Source organism: Mytilus californianus, unplaced genomic scaffold (genome assembly GCF_021869535.1).
Source record: "Mytilus californianus isolate M0D057914Y unplaced genomic scaffold, xbMytCali1.0.p SCAF_2, whole genome shotgun sequence".
NCBI lineage: Eukaryota > Metazoa > Mollusca > Bivalvia > Mytilida > Mytilidae > Mytilus > Mytilus californianus.
The window spans coordinates 134,435,238-134,450,249 of NW_026262668.1; the positions used below are offsets into that span (position 1 = coordinate 134,435,238).

At 33.2% G+C, this 15,012-nt stretch overlaps 1 protein-coding gene across 4 annotated transcripts in view; it reads right to left on the reverse strand.

The window, feature by feature from the left end:
* Positions 1-4,623: 4,623 nt before the first annotated feature.
* Positions 4,624-15,012, reverse strand: part of LOC127731099 (tRNA-dihydrouridine(47) synthase [NAD(P)(+)]-like) — a 47,400-nt gene continuing 37,011 nt past the window's right edge. For all 4 annotated transcript variants that reach the window (XM_052239959.1, XM_052239956.1, XM_052239957.1 and 1 more), the window contains 4 exons: positions 12,532-12,610; positions 11,171-11,359; positions 10,427-10,555; positions 4,624-4,746 (listed from right to left, as the gene is read on the reverse strand). In XM_052239959.1, the coding sequence (XP_052095919.1) occupies positions 4,674-4,746; positions 10,427-10,555; positions 11,171-11,359; positions 12,532-12,610 (470 nt within the window). In that variant the 3' untranslated portion in view covers positions 4,624-4,673. The remainder of the gene's footprint in view (positions 4,747-10,426; positions 10,556-11,170; positions 11,360-12,531; positions 12,611-15,012) is intronic.

Here is a 15,012-nt window from a genome sequence, read left to right on the forward strand (position 1 = left end):
AACATTCACCCCGATGTCTCTTATTAACACTACCTAATTACTTGGTATGATTATGCTTGATTAACATTCTCTCCTATGTCTCTTATTAACACTATCTAATAACTTGGTATAATTATGCTTCATTAACATTCTCTCCTATGTCTCTTATTAACACTATCTAATTACTTGGTATGATTATGCTTGATTAACATTCTCTCCTATGTCTCTTATTAACACTATCTAATAACTTGGTATAATTATGCTTCATTAACATTCTCTCCTATGTCTCTTATTAACACTATCTAATTACTTGGTATGATTATGCTTCATTAACATTCTATCCGATGTCTCTTATTAACACTATCTAATTACTTGGTATGATTATGCTTCAATAACATTCTCCCTGATGTCTGTTATTAACACGAATTACTTAGGACGATTATGCTTCATTAACATTCTCCCCGATGTCTCTCATTAACACTATCTAATTACTTGGTATGATTATGCTTCATTAACATTCTCCCCGATGTCTCTTATAAATGCTGCTTAATTACATGTCATGAACAGGCTTCCACAACTTTCTCTTAAGTGTCTCTTATAAATCCTGTCTTATTACAAGTCACGATCATACTCCCTAAATGTTCTCCCCAATGTCTCTTATAATTCTGTCTAATAAAGTTATGATCGTGCTTCAATAATATTCTTTCTTTCTAATATTTCTTAAAAATACAGCTTAATAACATGCTATGAACATGCTCCATAATATTTTCCAAATGTCTCGTATACTAGTAATTACTGTTTTATTACAATGTATTGAACATGCCTTTATAACATACTTCCCAATGTCTCTTATAAATTCTTTCTAATTAAAAGTCATGAAAAGGTAAAATAACAAAAAACCGAACTCCAAGGGAAATTCAAAACGGAAAGTCCTTTATAAAATGGCAAAATCAAAAGCTCAAGCACATCAAACGAATGGAAAACAACTGTCATATTCCTGACTTGGTACAGGCTTTTCCTTATTTAAAACATGGTGGATTAAACCTGGTTTTATAGCTAGCTAAACCTCTCACTTGTATGACAGTCGCATATAATTCCATTATATTGACAACAATGTGTGAGCAAAACAAACAGATATAATAGGTAAAATTGTCAAAAATTGGGGTACAGCAGTCAACATTGCAATATAATCTTAATAATCTATAAAAACAAATAACTATTTCAACAAAGAAACACAAAAGGGTATATAGACACTCTATAGACAAATTACAAATACATAATTGACCATAGCATAATAAGACAATGGCGGGATGTATAAGAACATGCTTCAATAACATTCTTCCCAATATTTCTTATAAAGTCCTATAAATGCAGCTTAATTACATGCTATGAGCATGCTCCATCATTTTTTCCAAATGTCACTTGTAAATACTGTTTTATTACATGTATTGAACATGCTTCCATTATATTCTTCCCAATGTCTCTTATACTTGCTGTCTAAGTAAAAGTCATGATCATGCTTCAATATTATTCTTTCGAATATGTCTTATAAATGCAGCTTGATAATATGATATGAACATGCTCCATAACATTTTCCAAATGTGTGTTATAAATTCTGTCTTATTACAAGTCATAAACATGCTTCCATAACATTCTTCCCAATGTCTCTTATAAATGCTTCATTCATTACATCATTTGATCTTGCTTCCATAACATCATCCACAATGTCTTGTTTACATGGTCTAATTACATGTCAATAACATTCTTCCCAATGTCTCTTATAAATGCTTCATTCATTACATCATTTGATCTTGCTTCCATAACATCATCCACAATGTCTTGTTTACACAGTCTAATTACATGTCAAGAACATTCTTCCCAATGTCTCTTATAAATGCTTCATTCATTACATCATTTGATCTTGCTTCCATAACATCATCCACAATGTCTTGTTTACATGGTCTAATTACATGTCAATAACATTCTTCCCAATTTCTCTTATAAATGCCTCATTAATTTTATGTTATGACTTTGATGCTGTCAAATTCTTTCTAATGTATCTTATAAATTCTGGCTTATTACATGTTATGAACTTCCTTCCATAACATTCTCCCCAATGTCTCTAATAAATTCTGGCTTATAACATGTAATAAACATGCTTACATAACATTCTCCCAGAAGTCTCTTATTTACACTGTCTAATTTCTTGTCATGAACATGCTTGCATAACATTCTCCCCAATGTCTCTTTTAAATGCTGCTTAATTTCATGTTATGACTTTGATGCCGTCAAATTCTTTCTAATGTATCTTATAAATTCTGGCTTATTACATGTTATGAACTTCCTTCCATAACATTCTCCCCAATGTCTCTAATAAATTCTGGCTTATAACATGTAATAAACATGCTTACATAACATTCTCCCAGAAGTCTCTTATTTACACTGTCTAATTTCTTGTCATGAACATGCTTGCATAACATTCTTCCCAATGGCTCTTTTAAATGCTGCTTAATTTCATGTTATGACTTTGATGTCGTCAAATTATTTCTAATGTATCTTATAAATTCTGGCTTATTACATGTTATCAACATGTTTCCCCAATGTCTCTTATTAATTCTGTCTTATTTAATACATGTTATGAACTTCCTTCCATAACATTCTCCCAAATGTCTCTTTTAAATACTGCTCAATTTCATTTTAATAACAATCCCCCCATTGCCTCTTTTAAATGCTGCTTAATTTCATGTTAATAACAATCTTCCCATTGTCTCTTTTAAATGCATCTTAATGTCATGTTATGAACATGCTTCAATAACATTCTCCCTGATGTCTCTTTTTATACTATCTAATTACTTGTCATGAACATGCTTCCAAAACATTCTCCCCAATGTCTGTTATAAATGCAGCTCAAGGATGTTCGCTACTTCTGTTTTTGACTTTAAGTCAGATATTACGAATCCTCTAGTTATACCCATGCAGTGCCAATGAAATATTTTGCCTGCTAACCCCAACTTTTCTTTTCATAATTTTATTACATATTGTTTAAAAAGCCATTTATGAAAATCTTATAATTTCATTGTTATTTTTTCATTGTTCTAGAAAGGAAAAAGGTGCTAATGTTAAATGTATGAAAAATCTAGAGAGAATTATTTCCCCAAAAATTTTCAATTGCTGATATCTCAAAAACAACGACACTAACCCTTCATTTTTTTCTGCTTTTGAAGATCTGTTTTTTATATACTATCAATTTATAACCGTCTTTCAAAATCTTGTTATTTTGAAACAGAGTAACGAACACCCTTAAGGTAGATTAACTGTATACCGCCAGCTTGGATTGTAAAATAGCAGTACACAACTGGTTTAGTTCTTTGCTTAAATCTGCAATTTTTGAGACAGATTGGCCAAGAATGTATTAAGACTTTTTAATAAAATAAAGAAAAAATTAATTGACTTAAAGGATCATTCAGACTTTTTAAACAAATACCAAATACTTGTTTTTGTTCCATTCAATTCTTTCAACTTGGCCATATAAGGACAAATAACTCTTTTAGTAAACATTTCATAAAGGAATATTAATGAAGTTTTGATTTTTTATTTGTAGCAAGCAAACAAGTTTGGTGACACTGTTTCATCTCAATATTTTCTTAAATCATATTATAAAACCTATCTTCTCATATTTTATTTCAAATTTCTATCTCACAGATTTCTGTATATTCACAAAATTGTGTTTTTTCATGAATAATCTATACAAAATTTGAATCGAACAAAACAAATATTTGGTATTTGTTAAAAGTCTGAATGATCCTATAACATGCTTGCATAACATTCTCACCAATGTCTCTTTAAAATTCAGCTTAATTACATATTATGAACATACTTCAACAACATTATCACCAATGTCTCTTTAAAATGCAGCTTAATTACATGTCATGAACATACATTTACTTCAATAATATTCTCACCAAAGTCTCTTATAAATTCTGTTTTATTACATATAATAATTGTATTTTCCATGGAAACATGTAGCATGGAAACATTAACTGCACTAATTGTGATGTCATGAGTTTTCAGGTGAACATTACCTCAACTCTAAAACAGAAATATATTGAAATTCTAAATTAAAATTTAAATATTTCAGTAAAAAATGAGGCCTAATATGGTGCTTGATACACCCATCGCATTTTCAACAAATAAAGTTCCATAACTCCTCAATGTCATATCAGAAATTTATAACAAAAACTAAAGAGACTTATTTAAAAAGATATAAACCAGTCACCAAAGTTTCATGAAAACTGCTCAAAGCATTTTTGATTTATTGTCCGAAAACTTGTAAATCACCCCTTTTTATGAATAAAATCCCATAACTCGGAAACATAAAATCTATAATTTATAAAAATCAAAAAGGAGCATACATCAATAGATATAAACAATTCACCAAAGTTTCAAGAAAATTGGTAAAAGCAGTTTTGAGTTATTGTCTGACATGTTGATAACGGATGGACGGACAGACGAACAACAGTATAACAAAATACGTGCCGTTAACAGGCGTATAGAAATACACATAAGCTTTAAGGCAAGGTAAACAATATACTCTTTCATCATTTTTTCCTGGTGTATTAAATTGAAGAGTCATTCAAAGACAACTACATATTTACATTTTATTTAAAAAAAAGTTTTGCTTTTGTTTGTCCATATCACATGTATGCATTGGCTTTATGTTTAGGTAAGAAATTAAACCCATCTGGAACTGGTCCTAGCAACATCTCACTGAAAAAAAAGTTTAATTGCATTAAATAAACTGTTGACACAGATATGTTTAGCCTGTTGGCAGAAAATTCATAAAATGACAATCTTAAAGACAGTAACATTGCTAATTAATTCACAGTTGCTGGACTACAACCTAGGGGGCAGTGCCTTGAAATAGTCGTCAAACTGATATGTCCTGATAGTAATGCAACTTTATAGACAATATCACTGATCTATCACAAGTACACAGGGTTCGTGCTTTTAAATAGTTTTCTCAGTCTTTTAAAGTTAAATCTCATTCCAAAAAATCATATACCAATGTCTTCACAAGGTGTCATCGTTCGTCAAACATTGAGGTACAATATCAAAAAAATTGTCATAACTCCCATAAAAATGGTAAAATCAAAATGTAAGTAAAACATGATGGCAAACAATCCTACCAAGTATGATAGCTTTCTGTCAAACGTCACAGAAAAGTTCACAAGGTGTCATCGTGGTAGTGCAGCAAAAGAGTCAAAGTCCTAAATTACCATAATCAAAGCACTGTAAGCGCTGTAGGCAGTTAACCAAAAACCAAGGCAAACATAATTATGAAAACTGTGGCTATGTAGCTTCATTTTTTTTAAGATTTAAAAGAACAAACATTAAACATTCATATATTGTGCATTTATGTTCATTTAATGAATTAATTATTAAGGCAAATAATTCATATTTTATCAAGGTTTTCAAAAGCAACGCATATATCAAGTATATTTTTAATGGTCATGTGTCTGCAGTGGTACAAGTTCGAAATGATTGCAGTTGTTCTAGTTGATAGTTAACGTTGGTATTAGTTGACTGTTAGTAGTTCAAGTTGACTTAGTACGAGCTTGTAATAGTATGCATGGACTTGCTTCCCTAGAAAGAAAACTGAGTTTGTGTTCTACAGTGCAAAAGTTATGAGACACAAATCAGACAAATGTTTACTACTACGGGGATCAAAGGTGAGGTCTGACTGACCTGCCCATAGTAAATGTAAATGACCCCCGCCTTCACCCCAAGTCCATGATGTCTAAGTTTGGAATAAAATGACAGGTGATTATAATAAAGTTGGTCAAACACTCTTGGGCTTGAAAGATATGTTTTCTTTAAAATGAGCCATATTAAAATGAAATTTTTTATAGAACCAGAAATTATTCAAAATATAATTACGGTAAATTCTTTAAACCAACTCATTTTTTGCATCAATAAAATTTTATAATAAACAAGAAATAATTGTAACAGAATGCTGTTACGAAGTCTCCCAAACAAAGCTGCCATAATTATTCATTCCCATGGTCGCCTGACATTGGGCAAAGTCTAGTACACATTGATTAGGTCTAGTAAAGTGATATGCATATGTGATGCCTATGAGATTGACCTTGTATGTCATTCAAATCTGTTTGAAATGACGAACAGGAATGAATATGGTTTAGGAGTTGGTATCTCAAACTTTTACAAGTTCTTAAAACACACACAAGAGGGGATGGGGTGACCTTAGGGACTAACCCTATATTTCATTTGATTTTTTATGTTGTCCCATACATGAATATATATATGGTTTAGGGGTGGGGATCTCGACCGTTATCAAGTTTTCAAACAGGAGGGGGTGGGGTGACCCCAGTGACTTCCCCTATATTTCATTTGATTTGTTATATTGCCAAATACATGAGTATATATGGTTTTGGGGGTGGGGATCTCATCTGTTTCTAAGTTATCAAACAGGAGGGGGTAGGGTGAACCTTAGGACTCTCCCTATATTTCATTTGATAAGTTCTGCTGTCCCATACATGAATATATATGGTTTAATTTAGAGGTCGGGATCTCGACTGTTTCCAAGTTCTCAAACAGGAGGGGTGGGGTGACTGCAGGGACTCCCCTATATTTCATTTGATTTGTTATATAGTCCCATACATGAGTATATATGGTTTCGGGGTGAGGATCTCGACCGTTTCCAAGTTCTCAAACAGGATGGTTTACAGTGACCATAGGAGCTGCCCCTATATTTCATTTGATTTGTTATATTGTCCCATACATGAATATATATGGTTTAGGGTGGGGATCTCGACCGTTTTCAAATTCTCAAACAGGAAGGGGTAGAGTGGCCCCAAGCACTCAACCAATATTTCATATGATTTGTTATATTGTCCCATACATGAATATATATGGTTAAGGGGTGGATCTCGACCGTTTCCAAGTTCTCAAACAGGAGGGGTGGGGTGACCCCCAAGGACTCCCCCTATATTTCATTTCATTTGTTATATTGTCACATACATGAATATGTATGGTTTATGGGATCATTATTTTTTTGTATGCTCCAATGAACAAATTATGTCTTTAAGAGAAAGATATATACCTACATATTACACACAAAATCCTTCCCAATTGAAACTTACTGGTCTATTATCACACTGTAACGTGCCACTGCTAACAAAAGTGTGCATGTTTCTAAGACATATTGAAAAAATATTTTCATAATACAAAGCATGTTACAATAACTTCATATCCACGTTGCAATTAAGAATTTTGCAAACAAATCAACCAACTATGGTTTATTTCAATTTTATTGTATGATATCACTAATTTATTTATTGTGTGTCTTGCTTGTAAATGTATAAGTATATATGTAATTGTTAATGTATAATTGTTATCCTCTTGTAGCACCATACGTGTGCTTAAGTTTAAATAAATTGTCTTGTCTTGTCTTGGGATCTTGACCGTTTCCAAATTCTCAAACAGGAGGGGTGGGGTGACCGCAGGGACTCCCTCTATATTTCATTTGATTTATTATATTGTCCCATACATGAATATATTTGGTTTAGGGGTGGGGATCTCGACCATTTCAAAGTTCCCAAACAGGAGGGTTGGGGTGACCCCAGGGACTGCCCTGTATTTCATTTGATTAGTTATATTGTCCCATACATGAATATATATGGTTTAGGGGTGGGGATCTCAACTGTTTCCAAGTTCTCAAACAGGAGGGGTGGGGTAACCCTAGGGACTTCCCCCTATAATTCATTTGATTAGTTATATAGTCCCATACATGAATATATATGGTTTAGGGGTGGGGATCTCATCCGTTTCAAAGTTATCAAACAGGAGGGGGTAGAGTGACCCAAAGGATTCCACCTATATATCATATGATTTGCTTACATTCAGGTATCATATAATCTAGTTGCACTATTTGCGAAAACAAAGTAAGAAACTTCCAGCTATGTTAACTGACCCTTCAAAATTGAGAAAAAAATTGCAGTAATATGTTTACACTTTAAAAGCATCTTACATGCATTATCAACATTTATCACTGATAAAGAAGATTTATACTGTCACCAGGAACATATATATTGTTAGATATACTGTTCCCAGCTGTCACATTGTATTGGATTTTGACATTAAAATTTGTCAAAAAGTAATTTTGAGTTTCTGTATCAAATATTTTTTGCTTTTTCTTTCTTTTACATATATCTTTTGGTTTCCATTTCTATTGTTTATATTTATTTACCATGCATAGATGTATTTTGTCACCTGCCTGAAATTTTTTTTTGTAGTTGATCTCCAAAACCCGGAATTACCCTTATCCGCTTCCGGAATCGGACCCGATATTGTAATTGTCTACACGGCATCCATTGTTTTTCAATGTTGTTTTTGTCAGTCAGATACGATTTTACTCGAATTTACACATTACTTGTAGGCGATTATCTGTATAAAGCTAGCGGTTGAACAAAATGAACATCGCTGTCATGAATAATAAAGATGAAAATACGTTTTGAGATTGTTTATTTAGAGACTTTGGTAAAAAGGTTTGCAAAGTTATTTTTAATTTTCTTTCAAGTGAAAGGTCCGTCGGGCGTAGCTAGTAACCAAGTCGAGAGTCCGATTGCAAAAGTGGAAGGTCGCGGACCTCGGACCACCGCTAATTTGAACCCCTGCCTCCAAATTGAAAAGATACGAAAATTTCGTCTTCTAATTTGAAATTGCCGCCAACAGCATGAACAGAGGAACTTATTAATAGACTACTGACGTAGTTGTAACACGTATTGACGACAAACAATATTCCTACGACTTTTGCCATTTGGGAAATCTAAACTACTTGTCTTTAAAGATTTTCGGCGATTAAATATTTCATACAATTGTTCTTTGACATCTTAGCCAAAAGCACAGGGGATAATAAACTACATAAGGATTCCTAATGTGCTCTACTTCCTATGTGCAACTTCAAAACTTTTGGGTGGTTCGACGATCATTTAAGGTTTTTTCTGGTCATATTTTTGTAATCCAGAATTAAAAGTATGAAAAAACTATTCAATTAGTTATAAATAACATTATATCCAGCTAGATAATAACAATGGCACGTATTTCAGCATTTATTGGGTAGAACACAAATCTAGGGTGCTCGCATAAGGCAGCTTAACTGCCTAAAAATAGACGACTCTAAATTACAGTGCAATATGGTCCACTATACATGACGGCAAACAATCCTACCAATAGCTATATATGTAGGCCAACTACACATGATTGCAAACAATCCTACCAATAGCTATATATATATATAGGCCAACTACACATGATGGCAAACAAGCCTACCTATACTTTATATATAGGCCAACTACACATGATGGCAAACAATCCTACCAATAGCTATATATATAGGCCAACTACACATGATGGCAAACAAGCCTACCTATACTTTATATATAGGCCAACTACACATGATGGCAAACAATCCTACCAATAGCTATATATATAGGCCAACTACACATGATGGCAAACAATCCTACCTATAGCTATATATATATAGGCCAACTATACATAATGGCAAACAATCCTACCAATAGCTATATATATAGGCCAACTATACATGATGGCAAACAATCCTACCAATAGCTATATATATATAGGCCAACTACACATGATGGCAAACAATCCTACCTATAGCTATATATATATATAGGCCAACTACACATGATGGCAAACAATCCTACCAATAGCTATATATATAGGCCAACTACACATGATGGCAAACAATCCTACCTATAGCTATATATATATAGGCCAACTACACATGATGGCAAACAATCCTACCTATAGCTATATATATATAGGCCAACTATACATAATGGCAAACAATCCTACCAATAGCTATATATATAGGCCAACTACACATGATGGCAAACAATCCGACAAATAGCTATATATATAGGCCAACTACACATGATGGCAAACAATCCTACCAAGAATGAGAGTAATCAAACTGAGGGCACAGTATGGTCAAGAGATTAGGATGATAAATAATCCTAATAAGTATATAAACTTTCTGTCAAACAGTCTTTGAGTATTGTTGTGTTTCAACCAGATAAACAGAAGGGTGGAGGAACAGTTAGACAAAGACTACTACAAATTCAGAAATTATTGCATGGATTTATTATTACAATTTTTGAAGAATGGACAAAAATGTGAGATTAATAACTGCGACTTCAGGAAAATCTGCACAAAGATTTTTGTATCAGAAGAATGAGAGTTCTTATTAATGTTCTACTCACCTAGTCGCATTATTAAAAACCTTACAATAATTTCTAAACTTACAGTATTACTTTATCCCCACAACACAAGTGACAGTGGACAATTCCTGTATGTACAACTGTAGCAAATAGGGGTAAAAATTTATTAGTAAAAACTGGTATACCTGATCTTGAGCCAATCTCCACAATTTGGACTAGACAGTAATGTTTCAAGGTCATTTCTACCTATATATTTGGGTGGTCTCTGATTTATTTTCTGTGGAACGCTTTCAAGCACTCCAACAGGAATATATCTAAAAATAAAAACACTCAAATTTCAACCTATTAATCATTTAAATGTAGCAGTTATGTAATTGTAGAAATTAAATAGTAAGACTTTCTATCAGCACTAGATTTCAGCAGGTCAATCATTAATTAATCAAAAGAAGCCTGGGCTATAGATTATACCAATGTTTGACTTATATTAGAGAAATCCAAAACAAGAAAAGTTTTGGTCTACAAAACAAAATCTATATAGTATCTTAACTCTGCAACTGATTTAATAAAGCATTGGAAAAACACAATTTTGATTTAAAAAAAAAACAAACTTTTTTATATATCTTGTAATTGGGTGCAGTTTCAAAGAGGGTAATCTTGAAATATAAAGGGAAAAGTTTTTAGATTAGTTACAAAAAACAAATTTTTATCAATCCTCTGTACAAATTAATGTTCAATCTATCAATATCACAACAAATAGGAGAAACTTTGTATCTATTTCTCAAGTTTGATCCCATGGCATTCTCCTTATGACACACAGACTTTTTTTACATATAAAGATCAAAATATTTTTCCTAAAAAGACATTGTTATTTTTATCATTCAAATGATTATATTGGTTTATAATTCTTCAATTAAAATTTGATTATGTACCTGTAAAGGAAAGACAGCCATTCCAACAAAAATCTGCGAGTAGTTTCCACTCCCTGTTGGTCTGATCCCCAGTGCTCTAATCCATTATTGACAAAAGTTTTAATCATTTCAAACCTTTCATTGGATGAAATATCCCAATGTCTCTGCTCTTTTATTTCTGTAAATATCCATGGCTTGATAAGGGCTCCCCTGAAACAGAGTAAGCAAAATCAGTCAGTTACTTATTACTATTATAATTATTCATAACAACAAGAATAATAATTTTTGTGTTCTACTCTTTTATTCTTTAAATGATTTATAATGAAAAACAATGTGTTCATGATATAACTAAAATATAAACTGTTATCACAGAGATATGTCTCGCCTTTTTGTAATTTTGATAATGCAAATGTTGAAATTAAAATAGCAATACTTTAACATGTAAGTTATGGAAATATTCAAAGTCAATGAACCATGACTGAAGGTACATGGCTAAACAATCTCCATGGAATGAGATGTGCCAATGCTAATACAACTGCATACCAAATACCATTGACTTATCATAAGTCGTTCCCTTTAAACAAACCTAAGCACAAACATTAACTTGTAAACTATGTAAAAGTTTCAAAGTCAATGAACCATGATCAGGGGTGGGGCTATATAATCTCCATGGAAACGATACTTGCAAATGCCAATAAATTTGCACATCAAATATCATTGACTTAACATTAGCATTTCATCTTAAACTGATCTAATCACAAACTAATACATGTAAACTAAGCAAAAGTTTCAAAGTAAATAGACCATGACTGAGGGGGCGTGGCCAAATATTCTCCATGGAAATGAGATGTGCGAATGCTTATACAACTGAACACCGATAAACACTGGCCTACCACTAATGGTTCCCCTTGAACTTACCTAATCACAAACTAATACATGTTAACTTAGCAAAATTTTCAAAGTATATAGACCATGACTAAGGGGGCGGAGCCAAAAAATCTCCATGGAAATGAGATATGCCAATGCTTATACAACTGCATACCAAATATCACTGACCTACCACTAGCGGTTCCCCATAAATTGACCTAATCACAAACTAATACATGTAAACTATGAAAAGTTTCAAAGTCAATAGACCTTGACTTAGGGGGCGGGGCCAAATAATCTTCATGGTAATGAGATGTGCCAATGCTAATACAACTGCATACCAAATACCATTGACCTACCACTAGTGGTTCACCATGAACTAGACCTAATCACAAACTAATACATTGTTGAAGCTGCCGCCACCGTCGCCGTCGCTGCCGACGCCAGAAACAGCATACCTATGTCTCGCTTTTTGACTCTGTCAAGGCCAGACAAAAACTGATAATTTAACAAACCTGGCAATCATGCAACCTTTGACCTCAGTTTCTTTGATATGGCAATCTAAATCTTCATAGGAAAGAATATCACCATTACCTGTAAAAAAATTACTGTTTCTATTATAGGTAATCAAAAGTTGTTTCTGTGAAAGACAAAAAAAATCACACACAAATTATTGCTTCTGTTATAAAAAACAACAAACAAAAAAAAATAAGTTGAAATAAAATGCTTCGCTGAGCGCAGCCTGATACGACCGCAGAGGTTGAACCCTGAACAGTTGGGGCAAATTTGGATATAATATTCGAGCTTGATACTGTCTGAATTTTGATTGTGATCAAATTTTTGACATAATATGTTTCTGACACAAAATAAATGTGGTAAAAGATCTTACAAATCTATTGCGCAATACTGTGCAATTGAAGATTACTTCTTGAAACTTTTACAAAATTTGAAATTTGAAAATTTTTGAAAAAAATATGAATTCCTTAAAAAAATTGGAAACCCCCCCCCCCCCGAAATTTGGAATCCCCCCTTGGAGCAATTACCCCAAGACTCGATCCAATTCTTTCCTTTGTAGTATGGAACCTTGTAGTACAATTTCAGAGAGATCCATACACATCTAACACAAGTTATTGTTTGGAAACTAGAATAATGCATGTTTTTGGCCCTTTTTTGGTCCCTAATTCCTACATGTTTGAGGCAATTACCCCCTAACTCAATCCCAGCCTTCCCTTTGTGATATGGAACCTTATGGTACAATATCAGAGAGATCCATACACTTACACACAAGTTATTGTCCGGAAACTACAAAAATTGTTGTTTTTGGCCCCTTTTAGGCCCTTAATTCCTAAACTGTTTGCCCCATAACCCCTAATATGAATCCCAACCTTCTACTTGTGGTATTTTAAAAACATTGTTGTACAATTTCAGAGCAATCCAAATACTTATACACAAGTTATTATCCTGAAACTAGAAAAATGTTTGTTTTGGGCCCCTTTTGGGCCCCTAATTCCTAAACGGTTGGGACCATCATCCCTAAAAATTAATCCCAACTTTCCTTTTGTGGTATTGAACCATCTTAAAAAATTTCATAGAGATCCATTAACTTAAACTAAAGTTATTGTCCGGAAACCAATGTGTCTTCGGACGACGACGCAGACAACGACGACATCATACCATTATACGATCCAAAAAAATTTGTTGCGGTCGTATAAAAACTAGGAAAACATCATTGACTAATGAACAATGAAAATGAGGTCAAGGTCATATGAAACGTGACAGACAGACATTCACACCTCACAATCATTCCATACACCAAAGATATATGCCCTATTGCTTACAGTATCTGAGAAATAAACCAAACAACAAAAAATAAAACATTGTCCAATGAACCATGAAATTGAGGTCAAGGTCAGGGTAAAACCTGACAGTCAGACATGTACACCTTACAATCATTCCATACACCAAATATAGTTGACATATTGCTTAAAGTATCTGACATACAAACTTGACCAGTCTAGCATAGAGGAGACAACAAACGATCAATACTAACAAAAACAGAATCAATTCTTTTCCCTGGTTGTGCAAATTGTCACTTTTTTCACCAACAAAAAGTCCTGAATCCTATGTGTTATCTGATGTCAAACATGTTATTTTAAAATTGTACTGCCTTAACGTGGTACCAAACACCAAACACATTGACTAAAATTAATTTGGCTCGTTTAATTTTCATAAAATTTTGACAAAATATTTACTTTGACCCTTTGACAAAAATATAAAAATTTCATAAAACTTGAACCACACACTTAATCGGAAAATTTCATTGGATATATAGCAGTTTGACAAACACTAATTTTGATCATTGAGAAGCTTAACCCTTTCCCTTTCAGGCATTTTAGACCTTTACTTATCGAAAAGACACTATCAAAGTTCAATTGAATACTGCATTCGAACCAATGGTCATGCACATGCCATGTTGGGCTCATATGAAAGATAATTGGTCAAATATTTCAGAAAATTACGTTTAAAGATAATTCGTCCTTTTTGGGTCACGTGGGATGTTTCGAAAAGTCACGTGACTTTTGGAGAAAATGTGGAAAAATACGAAATCCTTGGGACAAAAGTCGTGTAGAGACATATTGTTGCGCTAATAGGGTAAGGTTTTGGTGGAAACACAATGCCCCAAGTCTGTTAAAGACATACAAGTTATCATATTGGTATTAAAAGGGGAAATACGTGCTATATGCCTTGAAATCTCGATGTCCGTAACATTCAAAATAACTGATTTCAGACGCTCTTTTCGTCCAATTACAAACTCGGACACTAGTTTTTTGTCTAAATCGTTTTCAGTCAAGCAGTAACCTAAATTTTGTTTTTCTAAGGGAAAATTCATTGAATTACTAATGATAACTTGATGTGGCGCACCCTGGACCAAACCCGATGAAGTAAATGGGGGAAAAAAAGGGGGGGGGGGGGCAATTTGGCACACAAATTCTTTA